At 38.3% G+C, this 27695-nt stretch overlaps 2 protein-coding genes across 2 annotated transcripts; both read left to right on the top strand.

Moving 5' to 3' along the window:
- The first annotated feature begins 429 nt into the window (after window positions 1–429).
- On the top strand, window positions 430–3380 carry LOC145435109 (kelch-like protein 24). Its single transcript, XM_080312382.1, has one exon. It carries the CDS (start codon window positions 471–473, stop codon window positions 2109–2111), a length of 1641 nt encoding a protein of 546 aa, XP_080168508.1. The 5' UTR covers window positions 430–470; the 3' UTR covers window positions 2112–3380.
- A 9683-nt stretch (window positions 3381–13063) lies between these two features.
- On the top strand, window positions 13064–14960 carry LOC145435105 (kelch-like protein 24). The gene has a single exon (XM_080312378.1). The coding sequence runs from the start codon at window positions 13116–13118 to the stop codon at window positions 14766–14768; it is 1653 nt and encodes a 550-aa protein (XP_080168504.1). The 5' UTR covers window positions 13064–13115; the 3' UTR covers window positions 14769–14960.
- Window positions 14961–27695: the final 12735 nt, after the last annotated feature.

Raw genomic sequence — 27695 nt, 5'->3', positions numbered from 1 at the left:
ACAATTCATTTGCACCACCTTGAAATCTGAATAATTGTTAGTCGCCATTTGAAGTTGAAGATTGTGATTTTAATGTAATGTTTATAATTTTCCCGTAGCGTCATATGCCTTTTACAGGCTAGCCCACTTTTATGCCATCTTTTTGTATCCACTGTACTTCTCCGTGTTTTATTGCTCTCGTAGACATGAGAAGGGATTTTTTTCTTGTCCTTTGTTGACACCCAAAATGTGCTTATATCTGTAACATTCAATTTGTGTATCTTATTCCAACTTCTGTCACCTAAGCCCAAGGATATCACTCCTCGCTGCCATTAGGGATTACATTTTCTTCTCTATCCTTATGTTAGGAATGTAATGATATCGTTGCATAAACATCGTACGACAATCTACTCACCATGTGTATGATGTTACAATTTCAGATATTATTCTCATGTTTTTAAGTGAACTATATATTTTTACTATCAACTGCGATGGAACATCTTCTGAATATTGGCAAGTCGTGTCATGCCATCGACCTTTTATCAAAATTTGACGAGTTCAGAATCAATCAACAGTATTGCGACTTCATTATCAAAGTGGGAGAAAAGAAGATCTACGTTCACAAGTGTGTCATTGCCGCAAGTTCTGAGTATTTTTCCAAGATGCTCAATCGCGACACAAAAGAGAACATGGTAGGAATGGTTGATTTAAAGCATGTAGATCCTGAATGTGTGATGACCTGTATTGAAATCATGTACCAGGGACAAGCTTCATTCATGATCAGAAAAATGAAAAAACTAATATATGCGGCGCACTTGTTTGAAATTAATAAAGTATGCGATGCAATGTCACTTTTCCTAGATGAAAATCTTGAAGTGGACTCGTTTTTCGACACCAGAAATATTGCTAATAAATATTCCTGTCAACAATTACAGCAAGCATGCAGAAGTTTTGCTCGTGGTCACTTTCATTTGATCATGAAAACTGCCGATTTCAAGGAACTTGAGTTCGATTTCCTTGAGTATTTGATATCCTCTGAAGACTTGCATGTGTTGGATGTTATTAAGTGCAAAGCGTCAATGATTTGGGTCAATGAGGATCTGGATCGCGCCGATCAACTTTTTGATTTACTGAAGTATATCGACCTGGAAAAAATCCCCGTCCACTACCGTAAATTTTTATCTCGGCAACCAACTGTTGCCAAATCCACCGAATGCATGATGTATATTATGAAGTCACTACCGGAGAAGTCGGATGTAGAAGCCAGTGATTACAAAGGTGACTGTACTCCGAATATTATAATAGTGAATGAGGAAGTTTCTCGTGTTATGTGGTTTGACATAGACAGAAAGTCTTTGACAGGGCATCGGCATTTCAATACTAACTATAGTATGAGACGATTTGGCGCGGTAGTTGTGATGGACTGCTACATATATGTCATTGATGACAAGTGGGATTTGTACTGTCGTAATTTTCTTGAAAATGATTCACCCTGGAGAAAACTTGAATGTGCATTTCCAGGATACGATAGTGTAGTTGCACGTAAATCAGGTGTAATATTTTTTTCATATCGGGAGTCTTTGGCCCAATATGACACAATCAATAACAAGTGGTCGAAGCTTCCCAACAAGCGATCCATTGTGAATTCGTCTGCCTACACTATATCTCAGGATAAACTTCATGCAATTGGTGGTTTTGATTCATTTCTGGGAAACTTCGTGCTGGATGTGGAATATTTCAACTTTTCAACGTCTACCTGGTCAGTAGGACCATCATTACCAGTTGAGAGAGCTAATGCAAGTGCATGTTCATATAACAAGGCCATCTACCTTCTTGGTGGAATAACTGTGAACTATGAGTATGTCAACGACATTCTTCTGCTACCCAGTGATGAAAGTATATGGACGATAATTCCAGTACAAAAACCCGAATTGAAGCGGTCTAATCTAAGTACTTATTGTATTGGCAGAAAGATATACATATGTGGTGGATCCGATGATGAAAGTTTGCCGTGCAACAGTATTCTCGAGTTCAATCCCAAGACTAATTTGTTGACGACTTTGATAGACTTGGATAGCCATGGCTTGGAATCTCTTAATCATGAAGTCTATGCAGCTGCAATTATCTTGTGACGCCACAAAACGGTGATGAATCGAATTTTGAAATTCGTGATTTTGTATGTTGCTTGCCCCTTATTTTGTATACATCCTTTGAGAAAGCATGGCTCTTGCCTTCAGTTTTCTGTCCGTTACCTTTGGTTTTGTAAAACTGTGTGCATGACTCTTTCTCACTATCTGTGAGCCCATCTGATTTGAAGTTCTCTTCCCTTCCTTCTGCATTTCCCTTGATTTTGTAGTGTTGCCGTCAAATGATATTGTAAGCCAATGAAAGTGTTTCTGTGTGTGAACAAAGAGACAAAAAGCTGAAATTAAATGTCGGAAAGGTTTTCAATATTATTTTCGGTCGCCACTGCAATGATGGTCCGAAGCACTGCATTTGAGGTTCAGATTTGATTGCGATGTAGCGTTTTTGCATTCCTCGCACCGTCACATGCCTTGTCAGTAGGACGAAATTCAGTAGGCTACTTGAATGATTTAATCCTAAATCGAGTAGTTGGCGTCTAGTCGAGTATTCAAGTATCACTGATAATGATGTAACAGCAATATGAATGATGTGAAAAGTTCAAACATGTACTTTGTTTGCGACCGCAAAAATACATTTCCAGTTCTACATCATAATAAAGATTATACGTTTTTTGTCTACCATACCTGTTTTATGGCACGTTTTTACAATGGTGTGGGTTGATCAAGATCATGGCTTCACAGATATCTCATATCCACTATTAAAACCATAATTCCCAATAATAAATTACTCGTAGTGGCCAGGAACACATAATTTCAGTGACACATAAACTAACTGTGTATCACTACTCGACTCGAATCATTAGAATTCATTTTCAATTCAGATTTTAGTACTCGTATCATTGTGCCCAGCCCTTCCCCTCGGTGCTAACCCAATTTTATGCAAACTTTCTGTATTTCGGATCAACTGCGCATTCGTGCATTTTATTACCACAGAACAAGGCATATTTCTTAGACTTCATCAAAACCCAACATGGGCATTGCTCTGAAAGCTTCCATTCATGCGACTAACAATATCTTCAGTGACCCGATGTAACCGATCACTTACGTTCAAATTTGTAGAACCTTGAAATATTGCTCTTGGCTGACATATATGGGTATATTTTCTCTTATTTTCATTTGTCAGGAAGATGATGAAATTGTTGTGTAAATGTACTATCAAACCTATTTTCCATTTCAATACTTGTCAATGTTCATATGTTTTCATGACCAGACTCATTCTCGCACACGACTGTACTGACCATGTGTATGATTTTACAGGATGAGATATTGGTGTCCTAACTTATAGTTTTTTAATGAGCTATATATTTTGGGTTCACTCATAACTAGTCAACCACGATAAATGATCTTCTGAATATTGGAAAGACAATTCACGACCCTGGCATTCTATCGACATTTGACGAGTTCAGAATCGATCAACGGTATTGCAACTTCATTATGAAAGTGTTCACGAGTGTGTTCACGAGTGTGTCATCGCCGAAAGTTCCTAATATTTTGCGGCGATGTTCAATCGCGACACGGAAGAGAACAGACAAGGAATGGTTGACATGAAGCAAACAGATCCGTAATGTGTGATGACTTGGATCGCGTTGATAAACTTTTTGATTTACTGAAGCACATCGACCAGGAAAACATTCCCGTCTACAATCGTAAATTACTATCAGGTGCTGTCAAATCCATTGAATGCATGATGTAAGTCGTGAAGCCACTTCCTGAGAAATCAGAGGTAGAGGTCAGTGATTGTAAAGGTGACTGCACCCCTGGTATTTTGATGGTGAATGCAGATCTTTTTCGTCTCATGCGGTTTTACATAGCCAGAAAGTCAGTCACTTAGATACGTCACTTCAAGTATATAGATAATAACAGAATACCAGGCTCAGTAGTTGTAATGGAATGCTGCATGTATGTTATTGATTACAAATATGATTTGTACCGTCATAATATTATTGAAAATGATTCACCCTGGGGAAACTTGAAAGTTCGTTTCCAAATTACACTCTTGTAGTTGCCTGTACATCAGGTAAATGATATGTAGCAAATGATTTTCGGAAAAGCTGTTTGGCTCAATATGACATAAATAACAACCATTGGTCGAAGCTTCCCAACAAACAATCTAGAAGTCATTTACTATTCGTCCACCTTTACTATTTCTTAGGATACGCTCTGTGTGGAGGCTCTAATGGACTAAACAACTATCTACAAGATGTGGAACGTGTCAACTTTTCAAAATTCACTTGGTAAATTGGACCATCATTACTAGATAACATAACTGGTGCAGTCGCATGCACCTGGAACAAGAGCCTCTACGTTCTTGGTGGACTTGGTGGTAATTTGCAGTATGCAAGCAACATTCATTTGTTGCCTGATGACGCGTGCGTATGGACGTACCCAATTTGCAACGGTCATATTTTAGGACTCATTGTGTTGACGGAAAGGTATACAGATGCGGTGGATTCTTTTCTAACAGTCCATGCACGAGTATCCTCGAATTCGACCCGAAGTTTATTTTGTTGAATACATTGATAGATTTCGATTGGCAAGACCTGAAGTCTCTGGATCATGAACTCTATTCAGCAGGAATTATTTTGCGATGATGCATGAGGTCTTCATAGTATTATTTCTGTACAAGAAGTTGTGTTTTTCAAGACTTGTCAATTGAATTGAAACTAGAAACTAAAATATTATATAGACCGGGTATGATTCGTCACCCCCCTCACCCTCTCGACAACTTCAAATATTGTAATTTGAGCTTCTCATGTCATGTCAGTTCAATTTCTATACTACATTTGAAAGCGATCTAATGACTACGTCTTCTAAACAAGTGTTCAGCATTATAAAATCATCTTATGCATGCTACCACCTTTTGTTTTCCGAAATGGAGAAAAGCATTTGGAAGTTATGTGTGCACAATCATTAAGAAATGTAAGTACATGAATGACTTTTTACCAAACTGATTGTCATTAGCAATTTTCCTCTTTTACTCAGCATATCGGTTTCAAAATTGATAATTTATTCCATCTCATACACTTTTGTTATTGAATGTGATCACTGGGCTTGATTTGCTGCGACAGGACATTTCCACCTGTCTATTGCAAAACTTTATAATGGCCGCGATGAATCATCATCCGCGTCAAATTTTTTTTTATCATGAATTCAGACTCGCACAAGTATGAATATGCAGAAGGCAGCAACGTTTCCAATGCTTTGGCACCAGGGTCAGGGTATTCCGGCAAGACGTCATCCAAAACTTTGATGAAATTGTTGCATGAATAGTAACTTTCCTGCTACCATCATCAGGATACCATGGCTTTAGAAAGGAGGGGCATTCAATCCTGGATAGGATTTAACCGACACACGAAACATCCCGCCTGCCTACGACACTGCTAGTAAAATACATGCTTCGATTACGAGATTGGCCCATTGTTTTCAATTCAGAATTATAGTGATCTGGACCACTATTACTAACCTTCACTTCTTGACTCTACCCACTGTATTCCATATCACGTTAATAGTTCCCTGCACTTGGAAATTATAACCAATGCCTGTATAGTGCTTTGCATTATTGTTGCGACATGTAGGGTAATCTTGTATATGATTGGACAATGTAAAATATTGGCCATATCTTTCTAAAATTTGATTGCGTATCAAGAGATTGTGTTTTGTCGACTTTATTTTCTCATCACATATTGATCGTAATGAATGGAGATACTATGTAGACAACACATTTTTGTTTGTTTTATGTCATGTTGCTCGATATCGTGACTACATTTATCTTACACTTATTGAACCTTATTTCACAATAAGAGAGATAATATGACGATACTCCTTGTTTTCAATGCACTCATTTTACACCACGGATGTTTAAAAAAAATAGAGGTCTTTAGATCATATCATCTAAAACCGTTCAATATGTGTCCACACAGAAAATCTCGACTTTTGTCAACTTCTGGGCACCCTTTAATGTGTTTCAACCATTCTTTGATGAGTTTGTAAAATGTAACGGGAACAATACACTTTCTGCAGTCAATTGTAATTGTAATTGGAATATTATTGTGATATGTCAGCCCTAAATATAAATATCATTTGATCACTGCTGCAGTCGGTTTGTACAAACTATATTTCTACAATTTTAATAATTGGTTTGCTCACGATATTCAGATTTAGGCATATTAATTAATAGATTGGCATATCTCTCCTGCAGCTCTGTTTCCATAGTTGTCCATATGTACAAGGAGTTCTGAATCCCTGACAGACTTACGAATTGGGACGATTGCCGGTAGTTTTCGGTACAAGACACGCTGCTAATCCATCACGTAGCACAGTTAGAGACGCTTTCTCAAATTTTCGGCAAGTTATTCCTTAAGAAACTGATCACAAGGAACACTGTTTATTCATTCCGCCATGGCATACCACGAATGTAACGTTTGTGGTCGATTCTACAGCACGAAAAGTGATTTGGAAAAGCACTTGCTGATTCACACTCGTGAGGTGAAGCAGTTTCAATGTGAACTTTGTTTTAAATCTTTAGCCCACAAATCCAGTTTAGATAAGCACTTGCTGACCCATGCTGGTGTAAAGCCTTTCAAATGTGAAGTTTGTTTCAAATCATTGTCCTCTATATGGAATTTGAGTCAGCACCTACTGCTCCATTCTGCTGCGGAAACTGTGACCTGTCGAACTTGTGATTTGCCCTTCAAACAAAGAGATGATCTCAAAAAGCATATACAGTTCCATTTCAGTACTGAAAATTTCACATGCGAAATTTGCGGCAAAATTTTGAAAGAGAAGGAAGGTTTGAAGAATCATGTGCTGCGCCATTTTGATGCGAAAAATTTCAAATGTGAAGTTTGTGAAAGATCATTCCTCACAAAGAAAGATTTGAGAAACCATAATAGGATCATCCATGGTGCAACCGATATCAAAAAAAGTGAGTGCAAAATTTGCGCAATGTTGTTCAGCTCAAAGACAGCTTTGAAATCACATATGTCCTTCCACTCTGCTGTAAAAAGCTTTGAATGCCAAGTATGCGGTAAACTTTTCCTGCATCAACAGTCTCTAAGAAATCATTCGAGGACACACACTGATGGTATAGAGTTAAAGTGTGACATATGTGGCTCATTACATAGGAGGACTGATGGTTTGCGAAGACATATGACGATCCATTTGGATGTGAATAATTTTTCGTGTGAAATATGCGGCAAATCGTTCAAAAGAAGGCAGGGTTTTGCGAACCATGTGCTCATCCATTCACGTACTAAAGATGAGAGACATGCGTGTGAGACATGTGGAAAATCGTTCTCCACGCTGCTGTATTTGGAAAAACACACTCTCATCCATTTCGGTGTGAGATTCGAGTGTGAAGTCTGTGGCAAATATTTTAGTCAAAAGCTATCCTTACAGCGACACATGCTCATTCATTATGGTGTGAAAGATTTCAACTGTGAGAGATGCAACCTTTCATTCAACCAAAAATGTTCATTGAATCGGCATATGCGTATTCATCTGGATATAAAAGATTTCAAATGCCAAACGTGTGGTCAAGCGTTCGTTCAAAAACATTCTCTGAGGCAACATATAAAGAGCCATTTGAACGTGAAAGATTATGGGTGTGAAATATGCGGCAAGTTATTCGTCAGAAGTTCCTGTTTGAGGAACCACATGCAGGTCCATTTTAAGACAAAGTAACTTTCGAGTATGGAACGATTACCTTATTATATTTACACTTCAATTTGGTATTGGACCGGAATTGGGATGTCATGGGGAATCTATATACATGTCTATGTTAAATTTGCAGGATAATATTTTTGCTCATCTACTTGACTTCTCATTTAGAATATGCCAACTTGCATGCAATTTGCAAGATGGAGTCTCTTAACTTTCCAAGATTTCTATTCCTTTGTTCCATCATTGTTTTACATAATGGATTTAACTTATAGGTAAGGCGTTGTCTTGATGTCGCAAACCAAATCTCCGTGAATTCTATATTGTCGTAGTTTTACAGTTGTAAAATATTTTGAGTTAAGGCTGTATCAGACGAGGCGATGCCGGCGATGTCGGCCGATAATTTCTCTACCATCATGTGAGAGATCGTTGCACTTGATTAGTTTCAGAAGGCGTTGACCCGTTGCATTTAAACCTGCTCGGGGATGATTGACATCTGCGAATCGGTTTTTTGTTGTTGTACAGGTCCGGTACACTGTACTGTACAACGTACATACTACCGTATTATGATCGGTGATGGGCGGATAGTGATTTCTGAGAATCCGAATCCATCCGACAGCTCAAAACTCTGATGAGCAATCCTTCCGAATACGAACAATCTCATCCAAATACCCCTGCAAATCCGAAAAATCTTGTCCATAATCCAGAAAATCCGAACAGAACAAATATTCCGAAGAATCCCAAGTGTGCAGCGGAGCTAGATACATTTAGGGCCTAGAGTTGGCTGGTTTATATTTGCTTGGACCTTTGACAAAACAACTTTAGAGTGCTACCAGTCCTATAACAAGGGGTACACTGTCAGTTTTGGTTGTCGAGCTGACGATTTTTTTCTTTCGACTTGAAGTCAAAAGTCACGTCTGGTCAAAATTATCCGGAAACAAAGTTACAACTAGCCGAAAATATTCGAAACTAATTCTGCAATATGGTTATGATGTCTGTCCAATGTGTTCATGCTGCAATGTCTTGTCGAATGAAACCTTCTCTGAACCATGGTAGTATGGTATTTGTAAGGGTTGGTCAAAAAAGTTGAAGGTAGCACGAGTTTTGACTGCCATGATAGCTGTAGAAGAATATGCGCGTGCTGATGCTACTCGAAGGTGGTGGGTGCATCCGATTTTGCAACGCCGGCTTATACTGGATAAGTGGAGCGGCTCAATAATTTAGTACTACATCGCAGTAATTCGTTTCGCAATGCCTCGCCAGAAGGTCCGTCCGCCAAACGGCTTGAGCAAAAGTGACGCTATTCAAGTCTCGACACTGGTTTATATATGGATACGCATGAGCGCATCTCTCACTTCTCTCATCGCCGGCGATGTCGCCGAGTTAATTGACACTGTCAATTAAAATCGGCGGCGATTCGGCCGATGGCAGCGATGATAAAACAAACACTAACGCTCCGCCGACATCGCCTCGTCTGATACAGCCTTTAGTGTTGGCTGTGGAATGTAGTAATTTTTGGAATACTCAAATATTTCTGGGTTTATGTTACTTGTGCTACTTTCTCATGTCATTTTCAGACTTATTTAACTTTGACAGTTCTTAGACTAAAATGATTACTTTACATAATTGGGATTTTGAGAAATTGAAAGTGGTTTGAAATAAGCTTTCCCCACATTTGTGAGTGAAATCGTCATAATAACCGCATGGATTCGACCGTATATCAATGGATTCTATTTTTAAAGAATATTCTATGCTGTGTCTATGGTTGTAGCCAAGTCACAAGTCAATATTACTTTTATAGCTTTGACTCGAGTGAGGTCGAGTCATTTACAACTCACTGCCTGGTCAAGTCCGAGCTAAAGTCAATGGGAAAATTACCGAGTTCGAGTCCAAGCCATAGTGTTCGTTGTTTATTATAGAGTTCAAGTCAGGTTCAACTCACATTTTTAACGTTCTTTGGTGATGGTGATATCAAAGACTCCAATTTATAAGACACTCATTTTTATAAATATCATTAGCTCTATTCAAACAGACGAAAACACAGTTTCTGGGCCTATTGTCAGGTATCGTTGCTGATTCACGAGAGTTGAATCAAGCCATTGACTTGTTTGAGTCAGTACAGAAAATTACTAGGGTCAAGTCGAGATGACGGAAATTCGTGACTTGAGTCATGACAACTCAGTCATTTTTAGTTTTGACATGTCTTAGATATTGCAACTTCTATTTGAAATTCCGTACTATATACGCCGAGGCTTCTATTTTCACTTTCACCACCTCTGGTTTTGAATTGATGAAATGTCAGTAGTGTAACGATGAACATAAATTTCAAATCTATTCAACTCAAGTACATGCACCATTCTCTTGAAACTAAGTAACACAGAAAGCTGTCAAAATACAACCAACAGATGCATGTAGGATCACAGTATTCATTTAAATCTTCAGGACAAGCAAGTTTTGTTACTAATGATGCCACCTCTGTAGCGACATGTCCCCATAAATTTATATTGCTTGTGCATTTTCATACCATCTTTCTGTTTATTGCTTGTGTACTTTCATACTATCTTTCTGGTTTTCTCGCTCTGTGTTCCATGTAGGCTTACATGTATCGTACCATGGCCTAAAGATTTTGAAGTCCGTTCTATGCTTGTTGGTAGGGCTTGGTACCTGAGGTAATAGTTAGATCAGGTAGATTATTCAAGTATCGCTTAGTATTTCATTATAGAACTATGATGATTGGTACCGCTCATATATGCACCCTACATGCAGCTACAAAGAAAATAAATGCAATTTTATACTACATATGGATAATATGGTAATTTTTCGACCATGCCGATTGCTTTTCACTTTGTGAACATGCTGTGGGTTGACTAAAATTTTATCACCTGTAACCTGCGTATTTCTATGCTATGTATTTCGTCTATTTCGTGATACGACTAATTGGATTTTGACACTTCCACATTAGGAAAAGACCATCGACACTGTAACTCTCGTTGATAATATACCTCCTAATGGAAAAGGGCGCATGATCTCAGTACTCGAAAAACATACGTCTCTCACTTCTCGGACCATAACATTTAATACACGGTTTGGATTAGAGTAGTTGAGTCATCTCGGCGGCTATCCGACAGTAATCGAGCAAGTTCATATTCAAGTCAAAATGCAAGCAATTTCTGCTGAATAAATACCAGTCAGATCTCAAGTTTACAAGACGACGATCTGACATATCGATCTCGACTTCCGTCACGTGTCACCCTATTTTTTCACTTGTCTTTCTGTAATATCTTCTTTTACTCTTCATTCAATGTGCATGCCTCTTCTTTACATCACCGGGTGTCTGATTTCAAAGACTACTCCATGTCATTCCAACACATTCCCATCTTTCATTGTATTACAGTCTTGTAGTGTTCTGAATTGATGAAAATTGCTAATAAACTGAACTGACTTGTGTCCTACTTGTTCGTGAATGCTGGAAAGATTTTCAAAATATTCAACTCATTTAAATACTATAAGTCGGTTCTGCTGAAACTGGGGGTCAGCGTCATAAACTACAATTTTATGGTACGTTTTTGTTACGTCCAGTAAATAGTTTTTCCAATTTTGTTTTCATGTCATTATCCCAGTTGTTTGGCTTTCGATGGATAGGTACTATGTTACTCGTACTGTTCCAGTAGCTTTGAGATCACAAGCTGTGAGACAAGGAGTATTTCCCACAACCCACAGCAGCAAATTACACTTCTTGTTGATTTATTACGGAACTGTACAAAATATATTGAAAATATCAAACATTTCATTTTATTTGTAATTAGCTCTTTTAGTCTACAACTCTTTTTAGTTACCTTCAGCTACATGTTCATGTCATTCTACATTTTTCTGAAATTGATATTCCCGCCTAATAGGGCTACTTTTCAACCACCAAAGAGTTGAGGGGATTGTACAAATGTTTGGGCAGGTTCGGTCCATCTTATGTGAGAATTGACGCCACAGTGGCATTTTACTGTCAAGCATCTGAACAACTTCTGATCTCCCAGTATTTCTTGCACGACATTTAATTCAATCATTATTTGTTAGCCAATGCGTTTAGTAATTTGTAGATTTCACGTCATCCTTTTGACTGCTATCTTGACTTTGAAATCCATGTAGTGTTCCGTTTACAGAAAAAAAATTATTGCAAAATGTACAGTGTTGATGCTGCTCACCGTAAATACTATCATAACAAATCAATCATTCAAAACACAATTTTTTCATGATTTCATCGTAAAATAGAGTATATTTTGAAAATACAATTTTTATCAACCATACATTTTACAATAATTTTCGACATATTCCGTAGTATCAGAGTCTTGTTCATTGAAATACTGAGATTGTCAATAATAAATTATCTTGAATTTCTCATTATTTTTTCATTCTCCTTGATGACCAAAATATGACCTTCTGTCACCTATCATACCTGATCAATCCTATACCATCCATTGCGAAGTGAGCTGGTGACGTGACCTTCTGACCATTGAAATACAAAGCCTGCCCGGTGGTTGGACCACTGATCTCGCATACCATGTGTCGCGGATTCGATTCCTGTTGGCTTCCCCCAAATCCGGCAACTGACAAATGAAAACCAGTGATGGTCATAATTGCAGATGGACGGCATTTAGCATAGAACTTTAGCCAAGTCATGATATGGATCGAAGATGTCTCTGGCAACCGCATACGCTGGAAAAACTACCACTACCAACTTTATCAACTTCTTCAAATGTATTTAAAACAGCTGGGACTTATGGTTGTTGCCACGGTATACTTCTGTAAGAGCAGTGCCTTTCCTCATGGATTTTAAATTTTTAATAATCCTATAGCTGTGGGATCACAATGTTCATTTGCATTACCGTGAAATTAGAAAAGGTAATAGTCTGCATTTGGAGTTGAGAATTGTGATTTTGATATAATCTTTTTTCTTTCCCCGTAGCGTCGCATCCCATTTTAGAGCTAACCCACTTTTGTGCCATCTTTTTGTGTCCACCGTACAAGTCTGCGTTTTATTGCTTTCAGTAGAAAAATAAGGGATTTTTTCTCATCTTTTGTTGAAACCTGAAATGTGCTTGAATCTGTAACACTCAATTTGAGCATCCTCTTCTATCATCCGTCACATGAGCCGAAGACTATCACTCATCGATGACATGTGGGATTCAATTTACTTTTCTATCCTCATGTTAGGAATATAGTGATACCGTTGCATAAATCTAATACAGCTTATCTCACAATGTGAATGATGTTACAGTTACAGATATTATTATAACGTTTTTGAGTGAGGTATATATTTTGGCTATAAACTGGTCAACTGTGATGGAACATCTTCTGAATATTGGCAAGACGGGTCATGCCCTCGACATTCTATCGAAATTCGACGAGTTCAGAATCAATCAACAGTATTGTGACTTCGTTATCAAAGCGGGAGAAAAAAAGATCTCTGTTCACAAGTGCGTCATTGCCGCAAGTTCTGAGTATTTTGCTAAGATGCTCAATCACGACACAAAAGAGAACATGTTGGGAATGGTTGATTTGAAGCATGTAGACCCTGAATGTGTGATGACCTGTATTGAAATCATGTACACTGGACAAGCCTTGTTTCTGATTCGAAATACGGAAAAACTAATGTATGTGGCGCATTTGTTTGGAATTGATAAAGTATGCGATGCAATGTCACTTTACCTGGAGGAAAATCTGGACATAGACTCGTTTTTCGATACCAGGTATATTGCTGAGAAGTATTTCTGTCAGCAGTTACAGCAAGCATGCAGAAGTTTTGCTCGCGATCACTTTCATTCGATCATGAAAACATCCTATTTCAAGGAACTTGAGTTTGATTTCCTGGAGGATTTGATTTCCTTAGAAGATTTGCATGTGTTGGATGTTATTAAATGCAAAGCGTCAATGATTTGGGTCAATGACGACTTAGATCGTGCCGATCAACTTTTTGATTTACTGAAGCACATCGACCTGGAAAAAATCCCCGTCTACTATCGTAAATTTTTATCTCAGCAACCAACTGTTGCCAAATCCACCGAATGCATGATGCACATCATGAAGTCACTACCTGAGAGATCAGATGTAGAAGCCAGTGATTACAAAGGTGACTGCACTCCTGGCATTATAATGACGAATGGAAAAGTTAAACGTTTTATGTGGTTTGACATGGACAGAAAGTCTTTGACCGAGCAGCGGCATTTCAATTATGAAGATAGTATGACACGATTTAATGCAATAGTTGTGATGGACTGCTACATATATGTCATTGATAATAATTCTGATTTGTACCGTCGTAATCTTCTTGAATATCATTCACCCTGGATAAAACTTGAACGTCCATTACCAGAATTCCGATACGGTGAAGTAGTTGCACATAAATCAGGGAAATTTTACTTAGCAAGTCATAATGGGATCGAGTCTTTGGCCCAATATGACACAATCAATAACAAGTGGTCGAAGCTTCCTAACATGCAATCCATTGTGGATGCATCTGCCTTCACTATATCTAAGGATAAGCTTTACGCAATTGGTGGTTTTGATATATTTTCATCAAAATTTGTGCTGGATGTGGAATGTTACAACTTTTCAGTATCTACTTGGTCGCGTGGACCATCATTGCCAGTTGAGAGAACTGATGCAAGTGCATGTACATTGAATAAGGCCATCTACCTTCTTGGCGGAAAAACTGTGAACTGTATGTATGCAACCGACATTCTTTGGCTACCCAGTGATGAATGTATGTGGACGATAATTCCAGTTCAAAAGCGTGGATGGAAGCGAATGGATTTCAAAACTCATTGTATTCTCGGAAAGATATACATATGTGGTGGATACAATGATGAAATGCTCTGCGATGATATCCTCGAGTTCAATCCGAAAACTAATTTGTTGAGTACGTTGATAGACTTCCATAGTGATGACCCGGAATATCTGAATAATAGAATCCATGCTTCGGCAATCATCTTGTGATGCCACAATACGTTAACGGATCAAATTTTTAAAATTAGTGATTTTGCACACATCTTGCGTTTGGTTTTATACATCTTGCGAGAAAGCATGGATCTTTTCTTTAGTTTTTTGTCCGTTACCTGTTGTTTTATAAAACTGTGTTAATGACGCTTTCCCACTATCTGTAAGCCCAGCTGATTCAGACTTTGTGTTCCTTCCTTTCCAATTTCCCTCAATTTTGTAGTGTTGAGCTCACGTGAGCCAATCAATATGTTACTGACGTTACAGAGAAAACTTCGAGATTTGTGAACTTCTTGGCACCCCTTGATGTGTTTCGACCATTTTTTGACGAGCTGGAAAAACGCGACTGTCACACTGCACTTTTGCAGTCAATTCTAATTGGAATAATACTGTGTTATGTCAGCCCTGAAGATAAATATCATTTGATCACTGCTGCAATCGGTTTCCACAAACAAAATTTACACAATTTTAATAACAGATATGCTTACTTTTGCAGATTGAGGCGTAAAGATTATTAGATTGGCATATCTCTGCTGCAGCTCTGCTTCCATAGTCGTTCGTCAATACCTCGAATTTTCAAACTCTGATTGACTTATGAATTGGAACAATTGGCGGTAGTTTTAGGTACAGGACACTCAGCAAGTCCGTAGAGGAGCACACAGATAAAGACGCTTTGTCAAATTTGTGGCAAGTCATTCCTCTAGAAAGCGGGTCACGAGGAACACTATATTCATTCCGCCACACCATACCACGAATTGTGACGTTTACGGTCGATTCTACAGCACAAAAAGTGATTTGGAAAAGCACTTGCTGACTCACACTTGTACTGTGAGCCTTTTCAAATGTGAATTTTGTTTTAAACCCTCTTCCAGTAAATCCTGTTCAAGTGAACACTCACGGATATATGCTGGCATGAAGCCTTTCCAATGTGGCGTTTGTTTCAAATCATTGTCCTCTAAATGGAATTTGACTCATCACCTACTGCTCCATACTGCTGCAGAAACTGTGACCTGTCGAACTTGTGCTCTGCCCTTCGGACAAAGAGATGATCTGAAAAAGCACATACAGTTCCATTCCAGCACTAAAAATTTCACGTGCGAAATTTGCGGCAAAATTCTGAAAGAAATGAGAGGTTTGAAGAATCACGTGCTGCGATATTTTGACATGAAAGGTTTCAAATGGGAAATTTGTGAAAGATCATTCTTCACAAAGAAAGATTTGAGAAATCATAGGAACGTCCATACCGTTACCAGTGTCAAAAAATACGAGTGCAAAATTTGCGCGAAATTAGTCTGCTCAAAGACAGGTTTGAAATCACATATGCTCATCCACTCTGCCAGAAGCTTTGAGTGCCAAGTATGTGGTAAACTTTTCCGGCAGAAAGATTGTCTGAGAAATCATTCAATGACACACACTGATGATATAGAGTTCAAGTGTGAGATATGCGGCTCATCATTTAGCAGAGAGAGTAATTTGAAAAGACATATGGCAATCCATTTGGATGTGAATAATTTCTCGTGTGAAATATGCGGCAAATCTTTCAAGCGAGGGTCGGATTTAGCGCGCCACATGCACATCCATTCCCATACTAAAGATGAGAGACATGAGTGTGAGACATGTGGAAAATAGTTCACCACCCTGCTGTATCTGGAAAAACACACTCTCATTCATTTGGGCGTGAAATTCGAGTGTGAAGTCTGTGGCAAATATTTTAGTCAAAAGATATCCCTGTAGCGACACATGCTCATTCATTATGGCGTGAAAGCTTTTAAATGCGAGCGATGCGACCTTTCATTTAACCAAAAGTGTTCTTTGAATAGGCATATGCGTATCCATCTGAATATGAAAGATTTCAAGTGCGAAACGTGTGGTCAAGCGTTCGTTCAAAAACATTCTGTGAGGCAACATATCAAGAGCCATTTGGACGTCAAAGATTTTGGGTGTGAAATATGTGGCAGGTTATTTGTCAGGAGTTCTTGTTTGAGGAACCACATGCTGGTCCATTTTGATACGAAGGAACTTTGAGTATGTAACGATTACTTTATTTTATTAACACTTCAATATACCTGAATTAAACCTTACATGACGTTCATTGTCATGTGAATTGGCATGTCATGGGGAATCTGCATGCTTTTCTAAATTAAATATGATGGATGATATTTTCGGGTCATATACTGGACTTCGCATTTGGAATGTGCAAACGTGCATGCAATTTGCAGGATGGATGTCTCTTAACATTCTCGACATTTCTGTATTTTGTTCCATTATTGTTTTGCATTATGGTCTCTGTATTATAGGTAAAGCATTTTCTTCATGTCGTAAACCAGATCTCCGTGAATTCGTTATTTTCGTAGTTTAACAGTTTTTAAGAGCTTCTTGGAGGTACAAAACTTCAATATACAATTAAATGGTATATTCATATTGAAATGAACCTGAATATTTGCGCCTGACACTCGTCAGGGGTTATCTTCAGCAACTAGTAGAGAATTGGAAAGAACATTGTATAATCAACAATTGTTTCACAAAGTATGACGTCAATTGATTGATGCTGGCAACATCTTATTCGCGATACAAGGCTCTGGTTGATATCACGGTTCTCAATATTCCCCTAGTCTTTATCAGCTGATTGAGGATATGCAGCCGACTTTACTTCACTTCACTGTACCGTTTTGTCATTGATCAAGCCAATTCTGTAGCGACGTGTGCCTGTCAATTTATGTTGCTTGTGCATTTTCATACTATATTTTTCTATTTCTCGCTCTGTGTTGCATGTATGCCTGCATGTATCATACAGATGCTTGAAAAATTTGAAGTTTGTTCTATGATTGTTAGTAGAGCTTGGGAAAATCTAGTACCTGAGTAATAGACTGGGAATTGAATGTGTGTATTCGAGTAACACTTATTATTGCATCATAGAATAATGGCGATGATAATCTTGATATATGCAACTCATATTCAGCCAGAAAGAAAAAACGGGCAATTTAACAGCACATATAGATAATATGTTATTTTTCGAACATGCCAATAAGGCAGTGGTTCTCAACCTTTTTGGCTTCGCGGACCCCTTTTGACCGTCACGGCCCCTCGCGGACCCCCTCAAGTTTTAGTTCAATTTTAGCTCTATTATGGTACAACCGTCGTCTGTCTTGTGCAAATATGAACTGTAGGCGTGTGATAAACAGAAAATAATGAGTTTTCTTGAAGATAACATCATACTATTTATCTAGAAATTGGTGAACTTTTCTTATCTCATAGCTAATTTTGTTGCTGTATTTCTTGAAGTAGGCTACGGGGTCGTGTCTTGATAATCTGCGTCTTTGTTTTGATATGAACGAGGAGTGCCGAAACCATTTCCACAAAGATAGATGGAGGCTAATGCAATATTAACGCATAACGCTTCCGACGATACTTTTGGTGTGATCGCAACATTTATGGCACCAAAATGAAGAAACACATATTTTATGAACATATCACGTCCGGCATCTAGCGCAGGGATGGGCTACATACGGACCGCGGGCCGGATTCAGCCCGCGACGGCATTTAGATCGGCATGCAGACAGTTTCTACCGTCAAAGTGAAATCCTCATCTAAAAGTATTATAGACAAACTTTATGCTCCAAAGAATGGATCCAAGTTTTTCTACCAGAGAAAGACTGTCATGAAACGACTTGTTCTGTACATATATATTTACGAGCAAACATTTTCGACCATGAACAATTGAACATTAACAAGACAAGGCTTCATACAATGGTGATATGAATTTCAGGGTTGGAGCGTAATGCTTTGATAGCAACGAAACACTCCCTGTTCATCAAAACATCAGCCTTGTCGATACGGCATCCGCAATAAGAATGAGCCAAATCTGATAGCCGAGCTTCAAGAGCACGTATATCATTGTCCGATTTATTACGAGTGTCAGCCGAAAATATTCGGGTTCATTTCAATATGAATATACTATGCAATTGTGTATTAAAGCTCTCTACCTCCAAGAAGCTGTTCCCTGCATTGGGACAAATTATGGAAATACTTCAGAAATTTTATTTCAAACGACTGTTCACTAATTTGATGAGACTGACAACTTCAAATCGAGAAGGTTTCGCAGACATTACGAAGTCACCCTGACTGGCGTTACTATCTCCATATTTTTATTTTTTCCACAAACGCCAACAAAACGGACCAAACAGCAATATGTTTGTATCAGCAGGTTATTGAACAATTGGCAATGAAAATGAGTTTCCACACTACGATAGTCCATGTCAGACGATTATTATGATGATATGAGTCATGAGGTTTTAGCAGTTGTGGTGCGAAACTGCCTCATGCTTTCTCAAATTAAAAAATAAAATAAAAATTAGGTTATCAACCATTTTAAAAATTCAGAGGTCCCGCGGACCCCTTAAAATTGCTTCGCGGACCCCCGGTTGAGAAACGCTGCAATAAGGCATTGTCTTCATGTCGTGATACAGATCACCGTGAGTTCTGTATTGTTTTAGTTTTACAGTTGCACCACATTTGTGAGTGAAATTGTCATAATAACCGCATAGATTTATCAACGTGTTCTATTTTTGAAGACTCTTCTGTGTTGTGTCTAGGGTTGTAGCCAAGTCACAAGTCAATATTACTTGTAGAGATTTTGCTCGAGTGAAGTCGAGTCATTTAAAACTTACCGCCAGCCCAAGTCCTAGTCCGGCTCAAAGAAAAAATGGTGTAGTCGAGTCATAGTCTTCAGACTCAAATACAAGCCATAGAGTTCCGTTTTCTGAGATCAAGTCTACTTCAACTCGACTTTTTAAAAGCTATTTGGTGATATCGAAGGCCCCATTTCAAAAGAAACTCATTTTTATCAAGTCTTAACATGTCTAAATAAACGTACGAAGCAATTGATCTTGGCCTATTTTTCTGGTATCGTTCCTGTTACACGAGACTTGAAACAATCCATATATAAAGGCTCTAGTCTTATAACTTGTTTGAGTCATTCACAATGACTGTAGTAAAAGTCGAGTCAATACATAAAATGACTCAAGAGTCAAGTCCAGTTAACGGAAATTTGCGACTCGATTCATCACGACCCTGGTTGTGTCATCAGTCATTTTTTGTTTTGACATGTCTTGGATAATGGATATTGCTACTTCTATTTGTAATTCAGCAAAATATACAGCGTTAATTCCATTTCTACTTTCACCACATTGGTAGTGAAACGATGAGCATAAACTTCACAGTTATTAACATTAAGTATTGGTACATGAACCATTTTCTTTAAATTCAAAGCTGTCGAAATAAAGATAACAGATGCATGTAGAATCACAGTATTCATTTAAATCTTCACGATAAGCAAGTTTTGTTATCAAGCAAGCCAACTGTGCAGCGTCATGTGCTCATCAATTTTCATTACATGCCCATTTTCATACCGTCTTTCTGTTTGTTTCTTGTGTATTTTCATACTACATTTCTATATTTCTCGCTCTATGTTCCATGAAGGCCTACATGTATCATACCCATGCTTGAAAATTTTGAAGTTTGTTCTACGCTTGTTAATAGGGCTTGGTACCTGAGTTAATAGATTGCGCACCAGGTGTATATTCAAGTATCATTTAATATTTCATCATAGAACTATAATCATCGGTAATGTTCATGTAGGCTACCTATAATGCAGCCACAAAAATAAGGGCAGTTTTACACCTCATATAGATAATTTGGTGTTTTTTCACTTTGTGACAATGCTGTCGGTTGATCATGACTTGGCGGAAATTTAATCACCAGCAACCTGCGTGGCTCTGTGCAATGAGTTTTAGGTGCTGCGAATCCGGTTTTGACGCTTCTACGTTGAGAAAATAGCATCGTCACTCTAAATGTCGTTAATGATATATTCTTTAATGCAAAACGATGTATGATCTCAGTACTCGAAAATTAATCGTCTGCCACTTCTCGACTCGGATCATAACATTTTTTACAGGGTTTGGATTAGAGCACTTGAATCATCAAGTCTGCAATCCAACATTCCTCGAGTGTGTCCACATTTAAGTCGAAATACAATCAATTTCTACTGAATGAATACTAGTCAGCCTTCATGTGTTCCAGACCATGACCTGACATATTGATCTCGCATTCCGTCACATGCCACCTCATTTTTTCGCTTGTCTTTTTGTATTATCTTCTTTTGCTCTTCGTTCAGTGTGCATGCCTTCCCTTTACTTTGCCTAGGCCTGGGTAGGTGTCTGATTTCAAAGACTACACCAAATCGTATCGAGACCTTCCTCTTTTTCATTGCATCGCAGTCTTGTGGTGTTTTGAATTGATGAAAATTCTTGATGAACTGAACAAAATTGTGCTCGGCACTACTTGTTAGTGGATGCTGGAAAGATTTTCAAAATGTGTAACTCGTTCAAGTACTATAAGTCGGTTCTCCTGACACTCTAGTTCAGCATCACAAACTACAATTTTATAGTACGTTTTTGTTACTTACTGTAAAAAGTTTTTCCCATACGATTTGGCTTGCCTGTTACTATGTAGGTACCTTTTTGCCATCTTTTTGTGTCCACTGTACATGTCTGTGTTTTATTGGCTTTCTGTAGAATAAAGTAGGGATTTCTTCTCAGATTTTGTTGAGACCCAAAAATGTGCTTTGCCCTATAATATTCATCGATGACATGTGGGATTCCATTTTCTTCCGAATATGATGATACCGAAAGTACAACTAATCTCCAGTGTTGGTATGACTCGAGTCACCTTTTTCCTATGACTTGACTTAACTCCGCTCACTTTGCTAAAATGACTTGACTTGACTTGGCATATCAGAAATGTTGATTGACTCATGACTCGGTGAAAAATTCACGAGTCAATTTCAAGTCATAACATTATCGGTGTCGATAAAAATCAATGAATCTTGCATATGTTCAGATTGTTCGCGAAACGCTGGTGTAAACCGTGAGAGCGACCAATCATTTAATTATGGTGCGTTTTACTGAGTTGTTCACATTGTTCACTCACAAATAAATTGACCACAAAAGAAGTGTTCGAAGTTAACAACTTATGTTGTCGTGAACAAGTAGTAAAGTAATTGAATAGTAAATTATATATTTCTGTTCCCTGTTCTTACCTTAACCAAACCTCTTGTTTTATTGAAAATGAATTGAAATATAGTTTACTCAACCATTGGAGTCGACTCGAATCGTATCATATCAATATGTATACATTGGTAATGCATTCCATCTTATCAATTCGTCTCTCTATTCTCTATTTTGGCTGGTAACTATAAACTGAGGCTATGCAATTACTTACGTAGTTCAACAGCTGTACGTATACGTGAGCGATACAGCACCATCTTGCGTGTATATTTATATTCGTTCATCAGTTCAGAATAATGACCACTTAATCTGTATTTCAGACAGCTAACAAAATGCAATGACATAATCATGCCTCATACTTCGAAAAGGCAACTCGACTTGACTTGACACGACTTGACTCGAGTCACCTCCAACATTCGAGTGACTTGACTTGACCCAAATCACCTTTGAAAATCGATTACCTTGACTTGACTCGAGTCAAAATATGCAATGACTCGTGACTCGAAGGTGGTGACTTGATCCCAACACTGCTAATCTAACCTTGTGTATCATGTTACAGTTAGGCTACAGATATTATTCTAAAGTTTTTGAGTGAGGTATATATTTTGGCTATAAACTAGTCAACTGTGATGGAACATCTTCTGGATATTGGCAAGTCGGGCCATGCCCTCGACCTTCTATCGAAATTTGATGAGTTCAGAATCAATCAACAGTATTGCGACTTCATTATAAAAGTGGGAGAAAAGGAGATCTCTGTTCACAAGTGCGTCATTGCCGCAAGTTCTGAGTATTTTGCTAAGATGCTCAATCACGACACAAAAGAGAACATGTTGGGAATGGTTGATTTAAAGCATGTAGATCCTGAATGTGTGATGACCTGCATTGATATCATGTACCGGGGACAAGCGTCTTTTCTGATTAGAAAAACGGAAAAACTAATGTATGTGGCGCATTTGTTTGGAATTAATAAGGTATGCGATGCGATGTCGCTTTTCTTGGATCAAAATCTTGACGTGGACTCGTTTTTCGACACCAGAAGTATTGCCGATAAATATTCCTGTCAACAATTACAGCAAGCATGCAGAAGTTTTGCTCGTGATCACTTTCATTCGATCATGAAAACTGCTGATTTCAAGGAACTTGAGTTCGATTTCCTTGAGGATTTGATATGCTCTGAAGATTTGCATGTGTTGGATGTTATTAAGTGCAAAGCGTCATTGATTTGGGTGAATGAGGATCTGGATCGCGCTGATCAACTTTTTGAATTACTGAAGTATATCGACCTGGAGAAAATCCCTGTCTACTATCGTAAATTTTTATCTCAGCAACCAACTGTTGCTAAATCCACCGAATGCATGATGCACATCATGAAGTCACTACCGGAGAAGTCAGATGTAGAAGCCAGTGATTACAAAGGTGACTGTACTCCGAATATTATAATAGTGAAGGAGGATGTTTCTCGTCTTATGTGGTTTGACATGGACAGAGAGTCTTTGACAGAGCAGCGACATTTCAATGCTGAAGTTAGTTTGAGGCCATTTCTCATGGTAGTTGTGATGGACTGCTACATATATGTCGTTGATGACAAGTGGGATTTGTACTGTCGTAATTTTCTTGAAAATGATTCACCCTGGAGAAAACTTGAATCTGCATTTTTTGGATACAATACTGTAGTTGCACGTAAGCCCGGTATATTATATTTTACATGTCTTGAGTCTTTGGCCCAATATGACACAATCAATAACAAGTGGTCGAAGCTTCCCAAGAAGCAATCCAGATTGTGTTTGTCTGCCTACACTATATCTCAGGATAAACTTCATGTAATTGGTGGTTTTGATGCATATCATACAACCTTTGCGCTGGATGTGGAATGTTTCAACTTTTCAACGTCTACTTGGTCAGTTGGACCATCATTACCGGTTGAGAAAGCTATGGCAAGTGCATGTTCATATAATAAGGCCATCTACCTTGTTGGTGGAAGAACTGTGAACTATGAGTATGTCAACGACATTTTTCTGCTACCCAGTGATGAAAGTATATGGACGATAATTCCAGTACAAGAACCTGAATTGGAGCGTTCAAATTTAAGTACTTATTGCATTGGCGGAAAGATATACGTATGTGGTGGATCCCGTGGTGACATGATGCCGAGTCGCTGCAAAAGTATCCTCGAGTTCAATCCCAAAACTAATTTGTTGAGGACTGTGATGGACTTGAATAGCCATGACTTGAATATGCATGAATTCTATGCAGCGGCAATTATCTTGTAACGCCACAAAACGTTAACGGATCAAATTCTAAAATTCGTGATTTTGCATATAGCTTGCCCCTGATTTTGTATACAACTTACGAGAAAGCATGGCTCTTGCCTTCAGTTTTCCGTCCGTTATCTGTGATTTTGTAAACTTGTGTGGATGGTTCTTCCTCCATTCTTCGATTCACTATCCGTAAGTCCATATGATTTTAACTATTTAACCCTTCATTTCGCATTACTCTTGATTTGGTAGTTTTGGACTCGCGTGATATTTTGAGCCCATCAAAATGTTACTCTGTATGAACAAAGATACAAAAAGCTCAGATTAAATGTCCGGAAGGTTTTCAATATTTGTTTCGTTCGCCACACCAAATGATTGGTTACATCGCTGATCTTGCAGAACGTGGGTTTGGATTCATTTTTTGCTGGCTCCTCCCAAAATTCAGCTGTTTGCAAACAAGAACTAATGATGGCCTTGAGTACTGCATTTATGATTTAGGATTGATTTCGTTGTAGCGTTTTTGCATTTCTCGTACCGTCACATACCTGGTCAGTATGGCTGAGCGAAATTTAGTCCTTGAATGATCTGATTCTGAATCGAGCGCCTGTCATTCTGAATCGAGCATCAGGCGCTGAGTCGAGTATTCAAGTATCATTGATAATTATATCACAGCAGTTTGAATGATGTGAAAAATTGAAATATGTACGTTTCTTGCAACTGCAAAAATACAATGCCAGCTCTACATCACATCAAAGACGGTATTTTTCTGCCATTCCTGTTTCATTGCACTTTTTGGCAGTGGTGTGAGTTGATCATGATCGTGGCTTCATAAATATCTCACATCCACTATTAAAACTATAATTCCTGCTGATAAGTTACTCATAGGGGCTAGGAACACGTAATTTCAATGCTGGAAACAATTTTATCTTCAACTCGACTCAAATCAATATAATTAATACTCGATTACGATTTGAGTACTCCAATCATTGTGTTCAGCCGTTATTTTCAGTGCTAGCCAAATTTTATTCAAATTTCTCTATTTTGGATCAACTGTGTATTCCTGAATTTTATTACATACCGCACAACAAGGCATTGACATTTCTTAGATTTCATCAATCACAGAATGTGCATTGCTCTGTACGTTTTCATTTGTGCAACTAATAGTATCTACCGTGACCCGATCACTCATGTTCAAATTTCTAAAGCCTTAAGATACTGTTTTCCGCTGACATCTTTGAATATACTTTCTCTCGTATTCAATTGTAAGGAAAATGATGAAAGTATTGTTGAAATATACTGTCCAAGCTATTTTCAATTTCGATTCTGGCCAATATTCGTATACCTTCAAGACCAAACTCGTTCTTGCACACGACTGTACTGACCATGTGTATGATTTTTCAGAATCGGAATTTGGTGTCCTATCTCAAAGTGCTAGAATTAGCTACATATTTTGGGTTGACTCGGAACTAGTCGACTGTGATGGAGCATCTTCTGGACCTGCATTGAAATCATGTATACACTGGACAAGCTTCTTTTCTGATTCGAAAAACGGAAAAACTAATGTTTGTGGCGCAATTGTTTGGAATTAATGGAGTATGCGATGCCATTTCACTTTTTCTGGAGAAAGATCTTGACATATTGCTGATAAGTAATTTTGTCAACAATTACAGCAAGAATGCAGAAATTTTGCTCGCGATCACTTTCATTTGATCATGAAAACGGCCTATGTCAAAGAACTTGAGTTCGATTTCATGGAGTATTTGTTTCCTCTGAAGATTTGAATGTGTTGGATGTTATCAAGTGCAAAGCCTCTATGATTTGGTTCAACGACAACTTGGATCGATCCAATCAACTTTATGATGTAATGAACCTGGAAAAAATTCCTACCTACTATCGTAAATTTTTATCTCAGCAACTTACTGTTGCCAAATCTACCGAATGCATGATGTACATCATGAAGTCACTACCTGAGAAATCAGATGTAGAAGCCAGTGATTACAAAGGTGACTGCACACCTGGCATTATAATGACGAACGGAAAATTGAAACGTTTTATGTGGTTTGACATGGACAGAATGTCTTTGATCGAGCAGCGTCGTTTCAATTATAACGATAGTATGACACGATTTAACGCGATAGTTGTGATGGACTGCTACATATATGTCATTGATACCAATTCTGATTTCTACCGTCGTAATTTTCTTGAACATGATTCACCCTGGATAAAACTTGAACGTCCATTACCAGAATACCGATACGGTGAAGTAGTTGCACGTAAATCAGGGAAATTTTATTTAGCAAGTCATAATCGGATCGAGTCTTTGGCCCAATATGACACAATCAATAACAAGTGGTCGAAGCTTCCTAACAAGCAATCCATTGTGGATGCGTCTGCCTTCACGATATCTAAGGACGAGCTTTACGCAATTGGTGGTTTTGATATATTTTCATCAAAATTTGTGCTGGATGTGTAATGTTTCAACTTTTCAGCATCTACTTGGTCACATGGACCATCATTGCCAGTTCAGAGAACTCATGCAAGTGCATGCACATTGAATAAGGACATTTACCTTCTTGGCGGAAAAACTGTGAACAGTATGTGTGCAACCGACATTCTTTGGCTACCCAGTGCTGAAAGTATGTGGACGATAATTCCAGTTCAAAAGCCTGGATGGAAGCGAATGGATTTCAAAACTCATTGTATTCTCGGAAAGATATTCATATGTGGTGGATACAATGATGAAATGCTCTGCGATGATATCCTCGAGTTCAATCCGAAAACTAATTTGTTGAGTACGTTGATAGACTTCCATAGTGATGACCCGGAATATCTGAATAATAGAATCCATGCTTCGGCAATCATCTTGTGATGCCACAAAACGGTTAACGGATCAAATTTTTAAAATTAGTGATTTTGCACACATCTTGCGTTTGGTTTTGTATACATCTTGCGAGAAAGCATGGACATTTTCTTTAATTTTTTGTCCGTTACCCATTGTTTTATAGAAGTGTGTTAATGACGCTTTCTCTCTATCTTTAAGCCCAGCCGATTCAGACTACGTGTTCTTTCCTCTCCAATTTCCCTCGATTTTGTAGTGTTGCGCTCTCGTGTTACTTTGAGCCAATCAAATTGTTACTGCGTGGGATAAAAATAGACAAAAAGCGCAATTTAAATGTCTGGAAGGTTTTCAATATTTTATGGTCGCTACGTCAATTCATTGGTTACACCGCTGATCTTACACAATTTGGGTCTGGATTACTTTCCTGCTGGCTCTCTCCCAAAATCCAGCCGCTGGCAAACAAAACCAATGATTGTCCGAACCACTGCATTTGAGGTTTGAGGTAGGGTTGAAACCATATCAAAAGGTTCCGAGTCACAAGTCAATCTCACTCTTATAGTTTTGACTCGAGTCAAGCCGAGTCGTTTTCAATTCACGATCGAGTCAAGTCCGAGGCCAAGACAGCTTGTAGAGGGTCAAGTCAGAGTCATAGTGTTGTGACTTGATTCCAAGTCATTATGTTCAGTTCTCAGTCTGTCTGCTTCAACCTACTTTTGCAACTCTGCTCGTGTGATATAGAATGGCTTACATTCATAATATAGTAATTTTC

The sequence above is a fragment of the Botryllus schlosseri genome, chromosome 3 (assembly GCF_051294905.1).
Source record: "Botryllus schlosseri isolate E-star chromosome 3, Bs_hap1, whole genome shotgun sequence".
NCBI classification, from domain to species: Eukaryota; Metazoa; Chordata; class Ascidiacea; order Stolidobranchia; family Styelidae; genus Botryllus; species Botryllus schlosseri.
Note: the sequence above shows the minus strand (reverse complement) of the source record. Positions and strands in the feature narration are given on the sequence as shown.

Excerpts from the sequence above, each read along its gene's own strand:
- LOC145435109 (XM_080312382.1), top strand. The coding sequence starts at position 471 with ATGGAACATCTTCTGAATATTGGCAAGTCGTGTCATGCCATCGACCTT.
- LOC145435105 (XM_080312378.1), top strand. The coding sequence starts at position 13,116 with ATGGAACATCTTCTGAATATTGGCAAGACGGGTCATGCCCTCGACATT.